The 24,007-nt window shown below is 43.3% G+C and overlaps 1 protein-coding gene across 2 annotated transcripts in view; it reads left to right on the top strand.

The window, feature by feature from the left end:
• Positions 1-24,007, top strand: part of cdhr2 (cadherin related family member 2) — a 132,379-nt gene that overhangs the window by 7,622 nt on the left and 100,750 nt on the right. The window contains exons 2-3 of one of the 2 annotated variants that reach the window (XM_048542988.2): positions 20,696-20,802; positions 23,729-23,789. In XM_048542988.2, coding sequence (XP_048398945.2) covers positions 20,767-20,802; positions 23,729-23,789 — 97 coding nt within the window. In that variant the 5' untranslated portion in view covers positions 20,696-20,766. The remainder of the gene's footprint in view (positions 1-20,695; positions 20,803-23,728; positions 23,790-24,007) is intronic. The other variant, XM_048542990.2, reaches the window with a different exon arrangement.

Here is a 24,007-nt window from a genome sequence, read left to right as displayed (position 1 = left end):
CATGTGACTGAGGCATAGACCCTGAGAGACCATTTGGTATGTGTTAGTAATGATGTAACCATGCAAAAGCACCTGGTAGCTGAAGCCCAACTGGACTTCAAACAGGCACTACACTGGCTATATCACTGGAAAATGTGGCAAATAGAGTATATGAGTTGGAGGGTATTCCAATGGAAGTGGACACATTTGCCAGTCCAACTGAGCTTGGGGGACACCACTTGAGTGAAGGCAACTGCGTAGCCACACTAAGGGCCTGTCTTGAAGAGAGTGACTCTAGGTCAGCCCACAGCAAAACCCCCAAACAAAGCCAAGCCTTGGCTAAATGGTTGAAATTTTCTTCAGGATCCAGGGTGGTAAGCCATTATATTTGCTGTTGGTATGTGGACTGGTGACAGCAAAAGAATGCCATTAGATCTAAATTGAATAAGAGAACTCTTAGGCTGGTATCCAGTAGAGTGCACTCCCTGGAAAGTCCACATACATCTGGCTTAGAACAGTTAAACTGCTGAGCAACATCCAAAACAGCACTGATCAAAATAAGCTTCTGGTTAAATGGTCACCCAATTAAATGGAAGTTGATACTAGTGCAGCCTTTTCAGTGCTCACAGAACCAATCATTAACAAAATTCATTCAGAGATTGTAGGAACTGCCGATACTGGAGAATCTGAGATAACACGGTGTGGAGCTGAATGAACACAGCGGGTCAAGCAGCATCAGAGGAGCAGGAAAGCTGACATTTCAGGTCTGGACCCTTCTTCAGAAATTCACTCTGGACTCCACAACCCTTAATTTTGTGCAAGACTTCACCTAGACTGACAACTTACGCAAGGAAACTTTACAGATTAAGGGTATGACTTTTGTAGTGGTCTCTAATGAGAAGCAGCTGGTTCAGTTCCCTCTGTTGTAGTAAAAGGTTTGGGCCTCAGCTTAACGCGGCAAAGATAGTAGGAGCTGCTGATGCTGGAGAATCTGAGATAACAAGGTGTCGAGCTGGATATACACAGCAGGCCGAGCAGCATCATAGGAGCAGGAAAGGTGATGTTTTGGGCCTAGACCCTTCTTCAGAAATGGGGGCGGGGAAGAGCGTTCTGAAATAAATCGGGTGAGGAGGGAGGCCGATAGAAGATGGATAGAGGAGAAGATCGGTGGAGAGGAGACAGACAGGTAAAAGAGGGGGGGATGGAGCCAGTAAAGGTGAGTGTAGGTGGGGAGGTAGGGACGAGATAGGTCAGTCCAGGGAGGATGGACAGGTCAAGGAGGTGGGATGAGGGGAGTGGGTATGAGATGGGGGTGGCGCTTGAGGTGGCAGGAGGGGATAGATGGAAGGAAGGACAGGTTAGGGAGGCGGGGACGAGCTGGGCTGGTTTTGGGATGCGGTCGGGGAGGGGAGATTTTGAAGCTTGTGAAATCCACATTGATACCATTGGCTGCAGGGTTCCCAAGTGGAATATGAGTTGCTGTTCCTGCAACCTTCGGGTGGCATCATTGTGGCACTGCAGGAGGCCCAGGATGGACATGCCATCTGAGGAATGGGAGATGGAGTTGAAATGGTTCGCGACTGGGAGGTGCAGTTGTTTAGTATGAATCGAGTATAGTGTGTTCTGCATCTATCTTCTCCTATCTTCTAATCTATCCATCTTCTATCCGTTTTCCCTTCTCTCCCTGTTTATTTCAGAACCCCCTTCTCCTTCCCCATTTCTGAAGAAGGGTCTAGGCCCGAAACGTCAGCCTTCCTGCTCCTCCAATGCTGCTTGGCCTGCTGTGTTCATCCAGCTCGACGCCTTGTTACCTCTTAATGAGGCAAAATTGGTTGAGAAAGATTCACCTAGATTGGCTCAACATCTATTTCAGTTAGAAAATAGCTGCCTGAGTAAAGTCGTAATTAAATACCAAGAACATTTTCAAGATGATCTGTTATCTATCAAAAGAACATGCTGGCCCACTGGTTAGCACTACTGCCTCACAGCACCAGGGACCCTGGTTTGACTGTCTGTATAGAGGTTGCACATTCTCCCCACGTCTGTGTGGGTTTCCTCAGGGTGCTCCAGTTTCCTCCCACAGTCCAAAGATGTGCAAGTTAGATGGATTGGTATGCTAAACTGCCTCAGCGTGTTCAAGGATGTGCAAGCTAGGTGGGTTAACTATGGTAAATGTGGGGTTATGGAGATCGGATCGGATCTTCTTTGGAGGGTCAGTGTGGACATGGTGGACCTAATGACCTCTATCTGCACTGTGGGGATTCTATGACTGAAAGTCAAAGGGGAGTAATTCTTATTGGAATGAATGGGCACAATTTTCTGACTCGGGCATTATCACAGTCAATGAATGGACATGTCTTTGACGAGCTCAGGGGTGGTGTGGCCATGGTCAGTCAAACACTTGATCCGACCACAGTCCAGGACCTGAATCCTTACAGACAAGGACTGAGCCATGGTTAATCCTGTAGGTTAACTACAAGTAGTCTGGGATTAAAGGCAGGTCAGTCAGGATGCTGTGGAGATGTGTCCAGGGATGGGTCACTTTTTCCTGCAATGTTCCACAAGGAGTGATTGAGAATGATAGAAGTGAACCAAAAGCTGTTAATGATGGTCCATAAGCAGACAAAGTATTGAAGTGTTCCCAGTCAGTGAGTAGGTAGATCAGAGGATGAAAGAGTTCAAACTGAGGGAGAATGAGGTGGCGAATCATGAAAAATGTGGTGCGAGTCTTGGTAAGAAACACAACAGAGTTAGAGTGAGTACTGGCCCTGTGAGTATGCGGGAGCAGAGAGAAGATAGTAGTTCTCACCCTTCCAGACTGCAGAGATCACTGACATTTTCTTGCCCTGTTAGATATCGTTCTTCATCTGAGACACCACACTGAACCAGACTGCAACACGGGTCCAGGTTGGTTTGGTCTGGTGGTATGTCCTCATTTTTCAGTCTGAGGACAAATAACTGCCCTCTTCCCCACCACCCCGCCAACCAAAACCTCCAGATACGAAGTAAGAAGCGAGACTTTTTCTTTTGGGCCCATGTCATCAGTGATATCAGTTAGTGTGAGGGAAAATTCTGGATTGTAGTGTTTGAAGTGATGCATAGCCAAATGTTAAACAGGATGCCAGTGGCCTGAACATCAGAGAGCCTCATGATCCCTGAGAAAGGTACCCATGTGTCCAGATGCATCATTTAATGAGGTGAAGAGAAGATTGCATGAGAAAATTGCATGTTTTGGGAGGCTGGTGCAGTGGCAAAGACAGTGTGGTCTGTTCCTTATGGTTACTGTGGCCATGTCCAGATGGATCCGACAGAGTGGTGGTCTGCTTTGGCAGCTTCAGCATTGTCAGTGGTATGGTGGATTCCAGCAAGGGATTTGAATATAGCCTGAGATTTGGGCTTCGATGTCTGATTTCTGCAGCACTGGAGATTGTGGTTTCTGCCTTCTCTGCAACCTTGGGAACCCATGACCTATGAATTGAACAAAGATGGACTTTATTTTAGAGATAATAGGAACTGCAGATGCTGGAGAATCCAAGATAATAAAATGTGAGGCTGGATGAACACAGCAGGCCAAGCAGCATCTCAGGAGCACAAAAGCTGACGTTTCGGGCCTAGACCCTTCATCAGAGAGGGAAATGGGGTGAGGGTTCTGGAATAAATAGGGAGAGAGGGGGAGGCGGACCGAAGATGGAGAGAAAAGAAGATAGGTGGAGAGAGTATAGGTGGGGAGGTAGGGAGGGGATAGGTCAGTCCAGGGAAGACGGACAGGTCAAGGAGGTGGGATGAGGTTAGTAGGTAGATAGGGGTGCGGCTTGGGGTGGGAAGAAGGGATGGGTGAGAGGAAGAACAGGTTAGGGAGGCAGAGACAGGTTGGACTGGTTTTGGGATGCAGTGGGTGGAGGGGAAGAGCTGGTCTGGTTGTGTGGTGCAGTGGGGGGAGGGGACAAACTGGGCTGGTTTAGGGATGCAGTTGGGGAAGGGGAGATTTTGAAACTGGTGAAGTCCACATTGATACCATTAGGCTGCAGGGTTCCCAGGCGGAATATGAGTTGCTGTTCCTGCAACCTTCGGGTGGCATCATTGTGGCACTGCAGGAGGCCCATGATGGACATGTCATCTAAAGAATGGGAGGGGGAGTGGAAATGGTTTGCGACTGGGAGGTGCAGTTGTTTCTTGCGAACTGAGCGGAGGTGTTCTGCAACGTGGTCTCCAAGCCTCCGCTTGGTTTCCCTCTACATCGCTTGGTTTCCCCAATGTAGAGGAAGCAATGTAGAGGGAAACCAAGCGGAGGCTTGGAGACCGCTTTGCAGAACACCTCCACTCAGTTCGCAACAAACAACTGCACCTCCCAGTCGCAAACCATTTCCACTCCCCCTCCCATTCTTTAGATGACATGTCCATCATGGGCCTCCTGCACTGCCACAATGATGCCACCCGAAGGTTGCAGGAACAGCAACTCATATTCCGCCTGGGAACCCTGCAGCCTAATGGTATCAATGTGGACTTCACCAGTTTCAAAATCTCCCCTTCCCCAACTGCATCCCTAAACCATCCCAGTTCGTCCCCTCCCCCCACTGCACCACACAACCAGCCCAGCTCTTCCCCTCCACCCACTGCATCCCAAAACCAGTCCAACCTGTCTCTGCCTCCCTAACCTGTTCTTCCTCTCACCCATCCCTTCCTCCCACCCCAAACCGCACCCCCATCTACCTACTAACCTCATCCCACCTCCTTGACCTGTCCGTCTTCCCTGGACTGACCTAGCCCCTCCCTACCTCCGCACCTATACTCTCGCCACCTATCTTCTTTTCTCTCCATCTTCGGTCCGCCTCCCCCTCTCTCCCTATTTATTCCAGAACCCTCACCCCATCCCCCTCTCTGATGAAGGGTCTAGGCCCGAAACATCAGCTTTTGTGCTCCTGAGATGCTGCTTGGCCTGCTGTGTTCATCCAGCCTCACATTTTATTATCTTGGACTTTATTTTAATTTTTTTTGTTAATATAGGCTTTGCAGTGTAGTGGCTTAAACACTTTCCTCTGTACTATTTGTAGAAATACAGTTGATAATAATTACTATTCTATTCTAAAAGTTGTTCTGAGCCACAGCAGACTGAGTGCCAGGAATCTCACTTTACAAAAGACTAACTGCAAAAGGGGAAATTTCACCCTTCTCCTACTCTACTCTTCTTTGAAACGGGCTACGTAATCCAGATAGACTCTAGTGTTAAGGACTCATCTGAAAGATGACATCACCACAGTACAAAATCCCCTCAGCATTGCATTAAAATACCAGCCTAACACGTACTCAATTTACTTAGGTAGGACTCGAACTGTAACAAGCACAAAGTCATATTGGGTACTTAGTCTTCGTTCTGAAAGTACAGCTTAATAATTCATTTTGGCTGTAGAGAATACATGAGGACTTCCGAGAGACAATTTTTTTGTATAATGATTGATCCAGCATTTAAAAAGGATAAAGATCTTAAGAAAAGTTCTATTTTACTGCATATTATAGAGATATAGAACTATTCAATTGTTGCTCGTGTTCTGTTTATACCACAAGCTAGGTAACCTAAATTAAAACAATAAATATTTAAAGCAAATTTTGGTTTTGAATAAAGGTGCACACTCAGGTTATTCAATTGACAATGTTGTGGAAGTTATTTTTTCTCATTTGTGAGATTGTATATATGAATCATGTATGGTGTAATATATGATACAAATTAGCTGATATTTAAATAATGATCTGGTGAAGAAACATGGATAACCCGAATCCCCAAGGTTTAATTCCGGTGCAACAAATGAATCAGATTAATTGACTTTCTTTGCTGGTTAAATTAGGGACATAGGAACAGAAGTAGGCCATTCAGCCCTTGAACCTGTTCCATCATTCAAAAGATTTTGACTGATCTGTGGCCTAACTCCATATACTTGCCTTTGGCCATATCCTTTAATACTTTTGCTTAACAAAAATTTAGTAATGTAGATTTGAAAGTAGCAACTGATCCAGCATCCGCTGCCGTCTGTGGAATAGAGTTCCAAACATCTACCACCCCTTGTGTGCTCGAGTTCGTCCTAACATCAAACATTAAGATTGACAAGTCGCCAGGCCCGGATCAGATTTGTCCTCGGCTGCTTTGGGAAGCGAGAAATGCAATTGCTTCGCCACTTGCGAAGATCTTTGCATCCTCGCTCTCCACTGTACCTGAGGACTGGAGAGAGGCAAATGTAATTCCTCTCTTCAAGAAAGGAAATAGGGAAATCCCTGGCAATTATAGACCGGTAAGTCTCACGTCTGTCGTCTGCAAGGTGTTAGAAAGGATTCTGAGGGATAAGATTTATGACCATCTGGAAGAGCATGGCTTGATCAAATACAGTCAACACGGTTTTGTGAGGGGTAGGTCATGCCTTACAAACCTTATCGAGTTTTTTGAGGATGTGACTAGAAAGGTTGATGAGGGTCGAGCTGTGGATGTGGTGTATATGGACTTCAGTAAGGCATTTGATAAGGTTCCCCATGGTAGGCTCATTCAGAAGGTCAGGAGGAATGGGATACAGGGGAACTTAGCTGCTTGGATACAGAATTGGCTGGCCAACAGAAGACAGCGAGTGGTAGTAGAAGGAAAATATTCTGCCTGGAAGTCAGTGGTGAGTGGAGTTCCACAGGGCTCTGTCCTTGGGCCTCTACTGTTTGTAATTTTTATTAATGACTTGGACGAGGGAATTGAAGGATGGGTCAGCAAGTTTGCAGACGACACAAAGGTCGGAGGTGTCGTTGACAGTGTAGAGGGCTGTTGTAGGCTGCAGCGGGACATTGACAGGATGCAGAGATGGGCTGAGAGGTGGCAGATGGAGTTCAACCTGGATAAATGCGAGGTGATGCATTTTGGAAGGTCGAATTTGAAAGCTGAGTACAGGATTAAGGATAGGATTCTTGGCAGCGTGGAGGAACAGAGGGATCTTGGTGTGCAGATACATAGATCCCTTAAAATGGCCACCCAAGTGGACAGGGTTGTTAAGAAAGCATATGGTGTTTTGGCTTTCATTAACAGGGGGATTGAGTTTAAGAGTCGTGAGATCTTGTTGCAGCTCTATAAAACTTTGGTTAGACCGCACTTGGAATACTGCGTCCAGTTCTGGGCGCCCTATTATAGGAAAGATGTGGATGCTTTGGAGAGGGTTCAGAGGAGGTTTACCAGGATGCTGCCTGGACTGGAGGGCTTATCTTATGAAGAGAGGTTGACTGAGCTCGGTCTCTTTTCATTGGAGAAAAGGAGGAGGAGAGGGGACCTAATTGAGGTATACAAGATAATGAGAGGCATAGATAGAGTTGATAGCCAGAGGCTATTTCCCAGGGCAGAAATGGCTAGCACGAGGGGTCATAGTTTTAAGCTGGTTGGTGGAAAGTATCGAGGGGATGTCAGAGGCAGGTTCTTTACGCAGAGAGTTGTGAGAGCATGGAATGCGTTGCCAGCAGCAGTTGTGGAAGCAAGGTCATTGGGGTAATTTAAGAGACTGCTGGACATGTATATGGTCACAGAAATTTGAGGGTGCATACATGAGGATCAATGGTCGGCACAACATTGTGGGCTGAAGGGCCTGTTCTGTGCTGTACTGTTCTATGTTCTATGTTCTATCTCTCCTGAATGATTTGGCCCTAATTCTATGCCTCCTAGTCCTAGAATCGCCATCAGTGGAAATAGCTTATCTTTTCTACCGTGACTTTCCTGTTATTAGCTTCAAGCCTTCAATTAGAGCGCTCTTTAGTCTTTTAGATTCCAGAGAATACAGGCAAAATTTGTATAATCTCTACGCATAACTTAACCCTTCAAGTACAGGTGTCATTCTGTAAACCTTTGTTGTACTCCCTCCAAGGCCAATATTATATTTTCTGACATTTGTATTTAATTCAACAGTTGAACAGTTACATTAATGGAGTGAAGAATGAAAGAAAAAGCATGCTGATTTTAATTGTCAAAAAAATTGAGTTACCATCATGTATTAACTATTTATGCAAAGGCGTTACGTTGATTTACTTTGAGGCTGTATCATTCAATTGACATTACGTACTTCTAAATTGCTATTTTACTGTATAAAGAAATGTAATTTTATACGGCTGACTGCCAGTCTATAATCTTATCTCAGTGGTCTATGTAACACTGATTCAAAGGTTCAAACAATGTTACTCAGTTCAGAGAGTAATTTGGAAATAATTGCCTTTGATGAATCTATTCTTAACCTCTAAGTAGCAAAAAGGAGTGGTGGCCAGTGATATATTCTTTAGTTTGGTCTAAAGGTCAAGGTTTATTCATAACATTGAATGTATGAAGCAAACACCTAAAATTGAAATAGTGAGGAAACAAAGTTGTACATTGTAATCTACTGAGTTACCACTTAAACAGTGAACATAGTTATTTAGCTATTCCAGTTGGTGACACCCAATACAGATGGTATACATGTAGCTTGTAGATTTTCTGTCGAATTATCAAAAGAACGTTTTCTAGTAAATCAGACTGATTCTGTTGAGCAGTCTCTACATAAGCACAGCATACATAGTTAACATTTCAGCTAGAATTTTACACCCAAATGTCAACTTCAAGGACCATTCTTTATCTTTGGGGCATCATTATCACGATATCCACATAGCTTGTAGTAAAACTTGAATTTTTATTGAACCTGTTTATATATCATAGAATGCAGAGTTGAGCATTTCTTTCCAATGTTAACACATCAGTAAACATATGTCTTCTGACCATGAATAGAAAACAAATCAGACACTGCAAGGGGGTCTTTTTCAAAAATTGGAGATAATAAGTAAAACCATGTTTATACAAACAATTAATGACATTCACTGCAGATTATGTAATAGAATATCTTTCTTTTCATTCTCCTATTTCTTTCCCTTTCTGCGTAGTCATGCTGCATTCAAGGCTCACAGTTCATGTTCACTCCTGCTCTGCCATGATCTTTCTAATTGATAATTGCTCTCAAATTGCACATTGCATATTCACCAGTCCTGGAGAATAACTGTATTTTGTTCAGCGCATATATACAAAAAAAAATCCTCACATGATTGCTATAAGCTGCACTAAATGGTAGAGAAATGTTTCTACTAAATAGGAGATCGGAATTTAGACCATAACTTTAACAGGAGTATCATGTACAACTTTGGTTCCCTTACTTAAGAATAGATGTAGTTGTATTTGAGGAAGTTCAGAGGAGGCTCATGAGACCCAGAGTTGAGGGGTTTGACTTATAAAGAGAGGATAAGCAGTTTAGGCCTGTACTCTCTGAGGTTTAGAAGAATGAGAAGAGCTGTAAATGATTCTAAATGGAAATAACAAAGTAGATGTAGAGATGATGTTTCCTGAAAGGTTACATTGTATGGAATATAGGGAACACTAGCCATTTCGATACAGAACTGGCTTGAAGATAGAAGACAGAGGTTGGTGGTGGAGTGTTGCTTTTCACACTGGAGGCCTGTGACCATCAGTGTACCACAAGGTTTGGGGTTAGGTTCACTGCTTAGGTGTATGATTAGTAAGTTTGTAGATGATACCAAAATTTAAGGTGTAGTGAACAGTGAAGAAGGTTACCTCAGAGTACAACGGGACCTTGATCAGATGAGCCAATGGGCCAAGTTCAATTTAGATAATTGTGACGTGCTGCATTTTGAAAAGGCAAATCAGGGCAGAACTTATACACTTCACGATAAAGTCCTGAAGAGTGTTGTTGAACAAAGAGAACTTCAAGTCCGGGTTCATAGTTCCTTGAAAGTGCAGTCCCAGATTGACAGGATAATGAAGAAAGTATTTGGTATGCTAGCCATTATTGGTATGTACAGTGAGTACAGGAGTTGGGAGATCATTTTGAGGCTATACAGTGCATTGACTAGACCACTTTTGGAATACTGCATTCAGTTCTGTCCTCCATGCAATAGAAATGATGTTGTGAAGCTTGAAACGGTTCAGAAACGATTTACAAGGATGTTGCCGGGATTGGAGGCTTTGAGCCACAGGGAGGCTGAACAGGCTCGTCCTATTTTCCTGGAATGTCAGAAGCTGAGGGGTGATCTTATAGAGGTTTATAAAATCATGTGGGGCATGAATAGGGTAAATAGCTAAGGTCCTTTCCCCTGAGTGGGGGAGTCCAGAACTAGAGGGTGCAGGTTTAAGGTGAGAGGGGAAAGATTTAAAAGTGATCTAAGGGGCAACATTTTCATGCAGAGAGTGCTGTGTGGTTGGTATGAGCTGCCAGACGAAGTGGTGGAGGTTGGTACAATTACAATATTTAAAAGACATCTGGATGGGTAAATGAATAGGAAGGGTTGAAAGGGCCAAATGCTGGCAGATGGGACTGAATTAATTTTGGATAACTGGTCAGCATGGTTGGTTTGGACTGAAGGGTCTGTTTCCATGCTGTACAGCTCTTTGACTCCTATGTCTCTCCGTGGGGGAACCTAGAACAAGAGGTTACAGTTTTAGGATAAGTGGTAGTAGAACTAAAACAGAGATAGGGAGAAATTGCTTCTCTTGAAGGTTTGAAAATCTGTGAAATTCATTACCCCAGCGTGTGGTGGATGCTGGGACATTGTGTAAATTTAGGGAGAAGATAGATTTTTAATTGGTAATGAGGTTGAGGATAATGGAGAGTTAGCAGATAGTGCGTTTGAAGCCAAGATGAGATCAGACATGATAGCACTGAATCACATAGCAGTCTCCAGGGGTTGAATTGCCTACTCCTGCCAGTAGCTCGTATGTTCATATCTGTTGTTAGCCATGACACTACAATAATGAGCATCCTTGTGAGAGAACATTTAGTATATGTTCTGGTGATAATTATTTTATTAAAGCCATGATATCATGATTGATTGTGCATCAGCGTATGTAATGTCTTTTAATAAAGTCATCAAAGCATTAGGAAGAAATTATATTCCACCTTCCAAAGCTCTTTAATGTCTTATATCCTCTAATACCCATATGTATAGGTAGACATGGAAACAGCTCTGAAGAGTTCACGAAAAATGCGTAGAAGTACTTTAGAGCTATTATTCACAACTGCTTGCTAAAATCCTGTAAAGTGTTGAAACATTTGAAAAAAATCCAGAACATTTGGTCTGCCAGTTGCTATGGAAATGTATTGTAGCTGGTATGAAAGAATGCATCACTGAAAGCTTTGAATCCAGTGGAAGTGTTTCCTCAAATTGCGAATTAGCACTCCTGATGGTTCAGGACAATTGGTAGATGTCTTTAAGTACTTGATTTATTTACACTTGCGGCTTTTTATTGTAGGAATGTGTGGAGATCAGTGCCTCACAACTTACTTATTTTCACCATTATTAATGCAATCAGAGAGATAAAGATGTGAAGTCCTGCAATTTTTTGAAGGGATTTCTGCACCTTTCTTAAAAATTTATGTAACTGATAACAATTAGAGGAAGTTGCATGCGATGTCCTCGATTTGCTTATTTGAAATCTGTTCGTGCTCGTGTTAGTATTAGTGTAAAACCTAGATTGAATTTGTCCAAGCAATTGAATCTTTTGAATAGCTTTTTAAAAATACTGTTTATTCTGCACTGCTCAGCAGCAACTGGGGACAAATGAACACTTAGGCCCGCTAGCAGCTGTGGAGCAGCAGAATGTTTAAATGAGCAGCTTAGGCAAATGTATAGTCAAGGCAAAAGTGGGTTTTAATGGAAATTTTAAATGTGGAGCAACAACATTAGCACCAGAAGTATATGTAATTTTGACAATGATGTCGTAGTACTGTGGTCAAAATTACATGATTAAATGCTGAAAGCTGGAGGGGAGCAGATCAAAGCTCCAATCTAGTGTGAATATAATGTGTGTTTATAGAAGAAACTACAATAAAAAATTCTTGCAGCAAGTTCCATGGACTTCAGCAACATTACTTTGGGAGACTAAATAGAGTTAGACCCCAAACACATAACAAGACATTACCTTGCACGTAGATCAGACTAAGCAAACCACTTCATATCAGAAAAGTGCGAATATTTTGAGAGTATTCAAAATAGTTTTCTGCAACAGTATGCTGTAGAGCCAAGAAAGAAGTTGGCTCTTTTAGAGTTAATGAAGAGCATTGAGTCAGATTTACTTAGCAGTTAAACATATGTGTTTGTCTAATAAGCATTGTAATGTAATGCAGTTCAATATTGTGTTTAAGAAACAAAAACAAGAAACAACTGCTAGATTTAACTTAGTCTGAAATCAGGGGGCTGAGATGATGATCTGCCACAGTCATTTGGGCTTAACTGGAAATGAGGAAATTGAAAGGACGTTAGTGGGAAGTGCTAAAATAAGACTTAATCCTGAGATAGAACCAAAAAGTATCCTGAAGGGCAAGCACTCATCCTGCCTTAGGAATTGGCTGATGTAAAATTTGAGAGACAACACAAAGCTAAAAGGTAAAGCATATAAAAACTGAGAAAGTATTGCGGATTGTGAGACATACAAAGAAATGTGACAAAGAAACAACCACAAAAAGGGAAAGCATTTTCTGTGAATACTCCCATCTCTCATTCCCCACTGTCAATGTTGATTTCCTTGGGAGATCCAGCATATTAGCTTCTTCATGTATTTGTAAATAACAAGCAACTGTGCGCACAGCCGACGCTGCACGGCCCACCACCGATGCCGGCATCACTCCACCCACCGCCTCCACAGCCAGCAGCTCCAGAGAAGACACCAGCACCCAGCCCTGCCGAGTCTTCACCATCCCCCCAGACCTTCCCCTTACTGAGGGAGAACGGCCAGTCCTTGGTAAAGGGCTCACCTTTGTCCTCCTCCACCCAAACATCAATGAAGATAGCTCATGCTTGGACGTTCAACAGATTTTCCGCCGCCTCCGCCTCCGCCTCGGCGCTTACTTATTTAACCTTGAACCTAAACCTCCCCCTATTGACCGCTTCTCCGACCTCCAACACACTCCTTCCTCCTGGACACCACCCCAAGGCCTCCTACCCTCCCTCGACCTCTTCATCTCCAACTGCCATTGAGACATCAATCGCCTCAACCTCTCCACCCCTCTGACCCACTCCAACCTCTCCCCCGCAGAACGTGCAGCCCTCCGCTCCCTCTGCTCCAATCTCAACCTCACCATAAATCCCGCAGACAAGGGAGGTGCAGTTGTAGTTTGGTGCACTGACCTCTACATTGCCAAGGCCAGGTGCCAGCTCTCTGACACCACCTCCTAGCTCCCTTGATCATGACCCCACCCTCGACCACCATAGCATCATCTCCCAAACCATCCACAACCTCAACACTTCAGGTGGCCTCCCACCCACAGTTTCCAACCTCATCGTTGCTCAACCCTGCACTGCCCGCTTCTATTTCCTTCCCAAAATCCACAAACCTGATTGCCCTGGCCGACGCATTCGACGCATTGTCTCCGCCTGCTCCTGCCTCCCCCTTGGTCCAGGAACTCACTACCTACGTCCGTGACACCACCCACATCCTCCACCTCCTCCAAAAATTCCAATTCCCTTGTCCCCAACACCTCATCTTTACCATGGACGTCTAGTCCCTATACACCTGCATTCCCCATGCAGATGGCCTAAAGGCCCTCTGCTTCTTCCTGTCCCGCAGGCCCGACCAGTTCCCCTCCACTGACACACTTGTCTGCTTAGCTGAACTTGTCCTCACTCTCAACAACTTCTCTTTCAATTCCTCCTACATCCGACAGACAAAGGGAGTGGCCATGGGTACCCGCATGGGCCCAAGCTGTGCCTGCCTCTTTGTAGATTACGTGGAACAATCCCTCTTCTGTAGCTACACTGGCCCTAAACTCCACCTCTTCCTTCGTTACATTGATGACTGTATCGGCGCTGCCTCATGCTCCTACGACGAGCTTGAACAGTTCATCCACTTTACCAATACCTTCCACCCCAACCATAAGTTCACCTGAACCATCTCTAATACCTCTCTCTCCTTCCTGGACCTCTCTGTTTCCATCTCTGGCAATCACCTGGAAACCGATATCCATTTCAGGCCCACCGACTCCCACAGCTACCTAGAATATTTCTCCTCCCATCCACCTTCCTGCAAAAATGCCATCCCCTGTTCCCAATTCCTTCCCCTTTGCCGTATCTGCTCCTAGGATGAGGCATTCCACTTCCAAACATCCCAGATGTCCTTGTTTTCAAGGTCCGCAATTTCTCCCCCTCAGTGGTCGAGAACGTCCTCGAACGTGTTTCCCCAATTTCCCACAACTCATCCCTCACACCCTGTCCCTGCAAAAACAACCAAAACAGAATCCCCCTTGTCCTCATGTATCACCCCACCAATCCAACGCATCATCCTCCGACACTTCCGACATCTGCAATCCGACCCCACCACAAAAGACATTTTTCCCTCCCCACCCTTATCTGCTTTCCAGAGGGACCACTCTCTCTGGGACTTCCTTGTCCGCTCCACACTGCCCTCCAGCCCCACCCCTGCCGGCACTTTTCCCTGCAACCACAGGAAATGCTACACCTGCCACTACACCTCCCCCCTCACCCCCACCCCAGGCCCCAAGAAGACTTTTCACATCAAGCAGATGTTTATCTGCATATTGCTAAAGTGGTATACTGCATACACTGTACTGGTTGTGGCCTCTTTTACATTGGGGGCCGCTTTGCAGAATACCTACTCTCGGCTTGCACTAAACAACTGCACCTCTCAGTTGCGAACCATTTCTACTTCCCCTCCCATTCCTCAGATGACATGTCCATCCTGGGCCTCCTGCTGTGCCACAACAATGCCACCGGAAGGTTGCAGGAACAGCACATCATAGTCCGCTTGGGAACCCTGCAGCCCAATGGTATCAATGTGGACTTCACAAGCTTCAAAATCTCCCTTCCCTCACCTGCATCCCAAAGCCAGCTCTTGTCCCCGCCTTCCTAACCTGTCCTTCCTTCTACCTATCCCCATCTCCTACCTACTAACCTCATCCTGCCCCCTTGATCTGTCTGTCCTCCCTGGACTGACCCATCTCCTCCCTCCTTCCCCACCTGCACTCACCTTTACTGGCTACATTCCCACCTCTTTGACCTCTGTGTCTCCTCTCCACCTATCTTCTCCTCTATCCCCCTCCCCCTCTCTCCCTATTTATTTCAGAACCACCTTTCCCTCCCCATTTCTGAAGATGGGTCTAGGGCCCGAAACGTCAGCTTTTGTGCTCCTGAGATGCTGCTTGGCCTGCTGTGTTCATCCAGCCTCACATTTTATTATCTTGGAAGCTTTTGTGCTCCTGAGATGCTGCTTGGCCTGCTGAGTTCATCCAGCCTCACATTTTATTATCTTGGAATTCTCCAGCATCTGCAGTTCCCATTATCTCTGATACCTTTATTCAATATATGTGTTGCTTCCTCATTTCTATTGTTATCAGCTTATGAGGGGGAACACATTGCTCCAGATCGTCCACTTTTCCTACCATGATTGTCAAGAAAACAAATTTGTGTATTGCTAGATAAAAACACACTATCAAAGCTTTTTGTCCTGTACACATCAGGACAACTCACAAGAATACTAATTAAAGGGGAAAAATCAGCATTTTGTACTGCATGAGAGGAGAGTGCTGATTGGAATTCAAGTCTGATTAGTTGAGGTGTTACAAAGAAGAATGCACCCGTGGATGCATATTGACAATTAATGGCCAAGCATTGTTTACATTTTAAATCAATCAGGTTAACTTTGATTGATCAAGGCATAGTCACCTGTTTTATCAAATTGAAACAGGCACAGAGCATGTACATTCCTTCCGCCTGTGAAGTATAGGGCTCGTTGTATTAAAACATGTATCTTCCTATAAGCACAAGAGAAACACACTGCGGAGCCAATTGACAATCCTAATTTGGTTCCCGATGTAATTTTTTCCACATTCAGGCTTATGAAGCAAATGTTGTCAAACTGCAGAATCACATTTAATGTTGGACATTGCATTGCAAATTTGTCAGTATGGATTCCTTGGGTACAGTCACTGCCTTGCAAACAAATGAAGTGATATGCTGTTTGTTATGATCTATCAGTCTTTGGGACATACAACTTCTACATCATGCAGCATGCCTGCAGTGAAATTCGTATACCATTAATTTATGCGTTAGCGAGAACATTGTTTTGACCATAGCATGTAGATGTGTCTACTGACTAGAGAAAGTAACTTTGTGATAGACAATAATTGAGAGCCTCCTGGTTGATTTCTTATCGTCAAGGACAATGAGCTCATTAAGCTGTTCCTTTTCAAAAGTGAATTTTAGTTTAACACGGAGCCCATTGAGATGTGTGAGGAAATTTGTACATGCAGCTGTGGATTCAAACATATCATCTACATAGCAGAAATATGCAAGGGGTAGGAACGATATAAGATATAAATGTTGCGTTTTCCTTTGAATAGATATTATTGTCTTGACATTTTTTATTTACACATGAGATGTGGACATCACTGGCTGGCCAATATTTTTCCCTTCCCTAGTTGCCCTTGAAAAGGTGGTGGTGATCTGCCGTCTTGAACCATTGCAGCCCATGTGCTGTGAATTTATCCACAATGCTCTGGATGTGAGTTTGCTCGCTGAGCTGGAAGGTTAGTTTTCAGACGTTTCGTCACCATTATAGGTAACATCATCAGTGAGCCTCCGACGAAGCGCTGGTGTTATGTCCCGCTTTCTATTGATCTGGTTAGGTTTCCTTGGGTTGGTGATGTCATTTCCTGCGTTGGTAATGTCATTTCCTGTTCTTTTTCTCAGGGGATGGTAGATTGGCTCCAAATCAATGTGTTTGTTGATGGAGTTCCGGTTGGAATGCCAAGCTTCTAGGAATTCTCGTGCGTGTCTCTGTTTGGCTTGTCCTAGGATGGATGTGTTATCCCACTTGTACACTTTGAATGAATTACAATATATTTCCAAGTCAGGATGGTGAGTGGCTTACAGGAAAACTTGAACGTGGTGGTGTTCCCATGTATCTGCTGCCCTTGTCCCTCCAGGTGAAAATGGTTATACATTTGGAAGGTGCTGTCTAAGGACCTTTGGTGATTTTCTGCAGTAAGTCTTGTAGACAGTACAGGTGTAGACAGGTGGAGTGAGTGGATGCTTGTGGATGTGGTGCCAAACAAGTGGGTTGCTGTGTCTGAATGGTGTCAAGCCTCTTTTGAGTGTTGTTAGAGCTGCACCCATCCAGGCAACTGAGGAGTGTTTATCACATTCCTGACTTGTGCCGTGTTAGATGATGGTCAGGCTTTGGGGAGTTAGGAGGTGAGTTAGTTTCTGCAGTATTCCTAGCTTTTGAATTGCTCTAGTAGCCATTGTGTTTAAGTGGTGAGTCCAGCTGAGTTTCTAGTCAATGGTAATGGATGTTGATAGCATGGGTTTCAGTAATGGGAACGCCATTGAGTGTCAAGGGTGTTGTTAGGTTAAAACCTGAAAGAACCGCAGAAACTGCAAATCAGTAACAAAAACAGAAATTGCTGGAAAAGCTCAGCAGGTCCAGCAGCATCTGTGAAAATAAATCAGAGTTAACGTTTCGGGTCCAGTTCTGAGTAAGGATCACTGGACCTGAAATGTTAACTCTGATTTCTCTTCACAGATGCTGCTAGACCTGCTGACCTATTCCGGTAAATTCTGGTGCTGTTAGGTTGCCTCTTATTAGAGATAGTCATTGCCTGGCATTTGTGGTGCAAATGTAACTTGTGTGTGTAAGACTGAAAGCTTTGATAAAATATATTTTTCCAGCAAAACCCAAGTACTGTACGATCAACAAAGAAAAGTTGTATTGTGGTAATCTAGAATTAAATATTGTGAATAAACATGATGAAAATATTACACTGATCAAACAAAGACAGAATGAATTTGTAACAGTTAGATATTTCTGTGAAATCTGACTGAACATTTTAAGGAGATGACTAAAATAGTGGAGAGGGGATTGTCCATGGTTGTTACTTATGGACTTTCAGATGACATGCCATAAAGTCCTTTACAGAATCTGCCAGCTAAATTGAAAGTAAATTATTGACCTGGCTAGGAAACTGACTGAATGGCAGGAGAAAGAGATATTAAGGATAATGGGTAGGTATTCTTAATGATCAGAATGTGATCAGTGCTGTTCCATAGAAATCTATTGAGCCTTAACTATTTACAAGCGACTTAGTTAGGGGATAGAGAGTAACATATCTGACGACACATTGCACTGCAGAAACTGATTAAGCTTTCTTTGACAGCATTTTCCAAACCTGTGACTTCTACCATCTACAAAAACAAGGACTGCAGACATGTGGGAATAGCGAGTTTTGAGAAGATTTGTAGCTCAGGTTGAGGTTCTGGATGTGAGTTTGCTCGCTGAGCTGGAAGGTTCGTTTTTCAGACGTTTCGTCACCATTCTAGGTAACATCATCAGTGAGCCTCCGACGAAGCGCTGGTGTTATGTCCCGCTTTCTATTTATCTGGTTAGATTTCCTTGGGTTGGTGATGTCATTTCCTGTTCTTTTTCTCAGGGGATGGTAGATTGGCTCCAAGTCAATGTGTTTGTTGATGGAATTCCGGTTGGAATGCCATGCTTCTAGGAATTGTCGTGCATGTCTCTGTTTGGCTTGTCCTAGGATGGATGTGTTGTCCCAATCAAAGTGGTGTCCTTCCTTATCTGTATGTAAGGATACAAGTGATAGTGGGTCATGTTGTTTTGTGGCTAGTTGATGTTCATGTATCCTGGTGGCTAGCTTCCTGCCAGTTTGTCCAATGTAGTCCACTGTGACAAACACTACATTGGACAAACTGGCAGGAAGCTAGCCACCAGGATACATGAACATCAACTAGCCACAAAACAACATGACCCACTATCACTCGTATCCTTACATACAGATAAGGAAGGACACCACTTTGATTGGGACAACACATCCATCCTAGGACAAGCCAAACAGAGACATGCACGAGAATTCCTAGAAGCATGGCATTCCAACCGGAATTCCATCAACAAACACATTGACTTGGAGCCAATCTACCATTCCCTGAGAAAAAGAACAGGAAATGACATCACCAACCCAAGGAAACCTAACCAGATAAATAGAAAGCGGGACATAACACCAGCGCTTCGTCGGAGGCTCACTGATGATGTTACCTAGAATGGTGACGAAACGTCTGAAAACGAACCTTCCAGCTCAGCGAGCAAACTCACATCCAGAACATGTGGGAATGCTCGCAGCAGCAAGACTCCCATCAAGTCACACACTATCTTCATTTTGAAATAAATCACTTTCTTCAGAATTATTGGGTGAAAATCATAGAAATTCCACCAGCACTCTAGGGGAAACTATTCCAAAAGGAATTTAACTGTTTATAACTCACTCAGAGAGAGTAAGCCACATCAACTTTTCTACTCCTCTGATGCTGACTGGCCTGCTGTGATCCTCCAGCACCACACTGTGTTATCTATTAGCTGTTTATAAGGTGACTCTCTAGCACCATCTCAAGGACAATTGAGAATGGAAAATAAATGCTGGTCTTGCCAGCTACAGCCATATTATGTGAAGTAATAAAAAAAATTAACAAAATGCAACAATGGATTTCAAAAGATTGAGTGAATGAATAAAGCTGTGGTAAGTGGATTTCAAAGTAGGAAATATGTGTTTATCCAGTTTAGACCTAAACAGGATTACTCAGCACACTTTCGAAAGCTAAAAAACGTTGGAGATTTTAAGAGGAGTTGCAAAAGAGGAGGTATCATGAGCACTATCATTTCAAATGGATTCTCTTTGAATGGTTTGTCAGGCTCTTGTTCCGCCGAAGAAAATTCATGACAATTTTGCTGCACAGTTGCCTGACCTTTAGTTACATTGCTGCTCATAGTGTCCTCTTTGGCTACATCCTCAGGTAAAAGCAAACACAGATGAAACCAGCATCTGGGTATTGTTACTTGACATCTCTGCTTTTCGCTCTCCACAGTTTATATTGTCTCACCACAAAGTTATCTTTCCTTCAGGTATGGCATTTGCTTGTCAGGTGCTGGTAATTCTTTTTGCCTACCTTGCATTATTAACCAGCATTGCAACTAGCTCCGCTCGACCAGATTTCTTGAATTTACCTCCATGGCTATGTCCATTTTCTTTCTAATATATACCTTGAGAACTTTTGTAATCCATTTAGAAACATGACCTCTTTTCTCTTTTTCAAGTGCAATCTTGGAGAAAATGGGACCCCTGTTCCTCAACTTCTGCCTTTTGGTACATTTTATTCCTTGTGAAAAGCACTTCCGTGCCACTTCAGGAGCAAACATTCCTTTTAAAAGGCGCAGGTTAGATTTAACTTTTGTGTTAGCCCAGTATACAGCTCGAATCCTGTTAAGTGTGCAGTCTCAGGAGCTTGTTTAGTGTTGGGCTACGCACCCTAGTCATTGTGATAAGCAGCCAGCACAAAGTTTGAAAGCACCTCATTACTGTCATCGGGCACTGGGTAATTGTATATTATGAAGCCCACAGTAGCAAACTGGCCCAATCATGTTCTGAGGCCTACTCCTGATTTTTGGGAGGCCTAGCATTAAGTGACACAGTCTAAACATTAGGTCACACTGAAATTAGGAAGCACTTTTTACACACAAGTGTAATAGAAGTTTTAAACTCTCTGAGTCATACAGCATGGAAACTCATCAAACTCATCCATACAGAGGAGATATCCTAAACTGATCTAATCCCATTTATCAGCATTTGGGGCATATTGCCTCTCAACCCTTTCTTTTCAGGTACCCATTCCAGAAGCCTTTTAAATATTGCCATTGTACCAGCATTCGCCACTTCCTCTTGGACTCCTTCCATGCACCAACCTCAGCATCAAAAAGGTACCCCTCAGGTGGGTTTTAAATTTTTCCCCTCTCACCTTAAACCTATGTCCACTATCTTTTGGACACTCTGCAAATGGTACCTGATATTTGATCAACTAAAAATTTTAAGCCTGGCTTTTTTGAGTTTTTGTTAACCAAAATTATTGTGCAAAGGTGTGCATATGGAGATAGGTCGTGTGTTGGCTGTATCTCATTCAATATGACGGAGCTGGCTCAAAGGACAAAATGGCCCAGCTCAGTTTGTATGTTCCTGCTAGAGAAACAATGCTTTGGTGTTTCAATTCACTCTCCATTTTACTCCCAGTCTCAGCAATATTATTGTATTTGTATTGAATTTGTATGAATTTAGTCACCAGCTGTGTCCCTAGGCAGCAATGCAAAGAATATAGAACTACATTGATTCAAAAACATTCAATGCTGTTAGAACGGGTGACAATTCCCCTGATCAATCAAAGTCCCCTGCTATCAATATACTGGGGTTTAGCTTTGACCAGAAACTCAATTGGACTCACCACATAAGCACAATGGTGACATGAGCAAGTCAGAAATGAGGACTGAAGCAGTGAGTTGCCCATCTCCTGACTTCCCAAAGCCTGACCACCATCTACAAGGCACAAGTCAAGAGTGTGATAGAATATTCCCCATTTGCCTGGATGAATACTGCTTTGACAACACTCAAGAAGCTTGACATCATCCAGAACAAAGCAGCCCACTTGAACATTTACTCTCTCTACCACCAACACTCAGCAACAAGAAATACTGCTGAAATTCACTAAAGATCCTCAGTTGGCACCTTCCAACCCATGAACTTTTCCATCTAAAAGGAAAAGGGAAGCAGTGATGGGTGAACACCATTACCTGTAAGAACCCCTCCATGCCAATCACCATCTTGGAAATATACTGTCGTTCCTTCACTGTCACTGGGTCAAAATCTGGGCATTCCCTCCCTAATAGCATTGTGGGTCTACTTACCGAAATGGACTGCAGCAGCTCAAGATGGCAGCTCATGACCACCTTCACACGGGCATCTAGGGAAGGGCAATGAATACTGGCCAGCCATGAGTGAATTAAAAAAAAAGCTCTCCTGTGGAAAAATAAAGGCAGGAGGTACAAACTCCTGGTTTTGGGTACCAGTGAGTGGGTGCGTGGAAATCATCTCCACTGCCTATTGTCAGAGTTTGATATAGTTTGATTTAGACCTATTGCTCTTTTGAAGACTAGTCTTCTGCAATTTGGATTCTATAATCATCCAGTGGTAATAATTTCTCCAACTTCTTACAGGAACAGCGTCCTTAATCTCTTCCAGTCTCACATCCTCAGTTTCACTAGTACGTCGTGACCAAGCCATTTGTTCAGCCTGCTTATGAGTAACCGTGTTTGTACATGCATGATATGAGGATAGAACAGGAATTAGCATGGACTACCCATTAACATTTACTTATTATAGCCTAAATAACTTCAACCAGCTCCAATATCATGTTGGATCTGGAAAAGTCAAAGTGGAGAGAGCTGAACATGACTGGACGATGGATCTTCAGTCTTTTTATGGATCTTTTACTGGCTGATTCACTGTTCCTTTGGGGACTGCTTGTTAAGCAACTGAAGACCTGTAACAACTAATCCTACATTGGGATCCAGAACTGTCTAATGATCCCAATATGTAACTATAACATGTCTAAACTTAGGTGGGCTGACACTGAGAGGTGTATTTTATGAGTATTACATGAGTGTAGAGATGGGGATTGGAGGCAGGCTAATTAAAGTATAAGGGAAGATGTAGGGAATGGGTACCTACCACCTTCCGATTGCCATGGCATCCTGCTGATGGAGAGGAATGTGGAGGACAGCCCATCTGTCCAGAGGCCAATTATGCCACTTTACTGTTCAGTTAAGCACCTCTTCCTATTGTTGCTAATCTGGTGCATTGTGGCTTTTGAAGGGATTATCGATGGCAATGGCTGCTCCTGTTAACTTCACCAACTCTTCAAATTGGGGCTTGTCGCTGGTGACCTTGACCCCACTTGCTTGGCTGTAAAACCACTATCTGTTGTTAATTCTCTCAACTTGCAGCAGTGTCCATAGTAGTCCCTGCTCCCGACAGACTGTGGATCTAATCACAACTTTTACTCTGTGTGCTTCTTTGGAATAAATAAAATAGATTCATAATTTACTCCGGCCCTTTCCCCCAAATGTCCATTAGCTCTGAGAAGATTAAAGAGATTAGAGTATTATCTGTGAGGACTTCAGAAATATCCAGCTTAGAACTCAAAGGCATGCTTTTTTTATACCTCTACCCTATAGACATAGGTTTGCATAAGTCAGTTTCCAAATAAATGCTCAGCTATTTTCTGGAAACAGTTCTAACCACTGGGAAGGTTGCTCTAGCTGGCACAAGTACAGAAGCATATCGTTTTAACATTAAAAGTTGAATAGGTATTTAATATGTGTTCTAGAGTTGTTCAACAAGAATCATTAAGTTCAATAAAATTTCTGTTTCTCATTATAAAGTTTCTATTGGCTAAGAGAGCATTTGTTCCAAGTGCAAATGCTGTTTTATCTACTGTGGGCATAGTCACAGAGCCAAGCAATAGCCTTGTAATGTCTCAATGAAGTTCTTTTAGCCTGACTTCAACTTGCCTTGAAAATGTGAGTCATTGGCAGCTTTGCTGATATTGAATAGTTGCATACAGGCCATGGATAGTCCAGAAGTATTCTTTCAAGGGGTTCACTGTTGCTGTTGGAGATCAGCACCAAGTGGGTAAGCATTATGGTTCAATGATGAAATAGTAGTGTTTTAAAAAAGTGAAATGAGTCATTAGGCAGTTAAATAGCCCTTACATAAAAGCAAGAACTTGAAATTTTTCATTTGATTGTACTATTTTTAGAGTTGTAATGCATTAAATGAAAAACATTAATATTTATCTTGTTTTGCAGAAGATGTCATCACATAACATAATATGCATTCTTCTTCTCGGATTTTGCTTAGTTATGAAAGGTTTGATCTTAAATTTAAATTGGTAATTTTTAGAAAATTTACTGTGGAACAATTTAGTGGTGGTGTATTGCCAGAAATTGAGAGAAACTTAGCCCTTGCTGTTTTTGGAAACAATGCAAATAGAAAATGGCAGTGGAAGCTGTCAAGAAATTTGATACTCAGTGCAAGCTTTTCAAACAGTCATGAGGCCAATAACACATCTGGGGTTTTGTGCATGA

The sequence above is a fragment of the Stegostoma tigrinum genome, chromosome 13 (assembly GCF_030684315.1).
Source record: "Stegostoma tigrinum isolate sSteTig4 chromosome 13, sSteTig4.hap1, whole genome shotgun sequence".
Taxonomy (NCBI): domain Eukaryota; kingdom Metazoa; phylum Chordata; class Chondrichthyes; order Orectolobiformes; family Stegostomatidae; genus Stegostoma; species Stegostoma tigrinum.
This window is presented reverse-complemented; position numbering and strand designations above follow the sequence as displayed.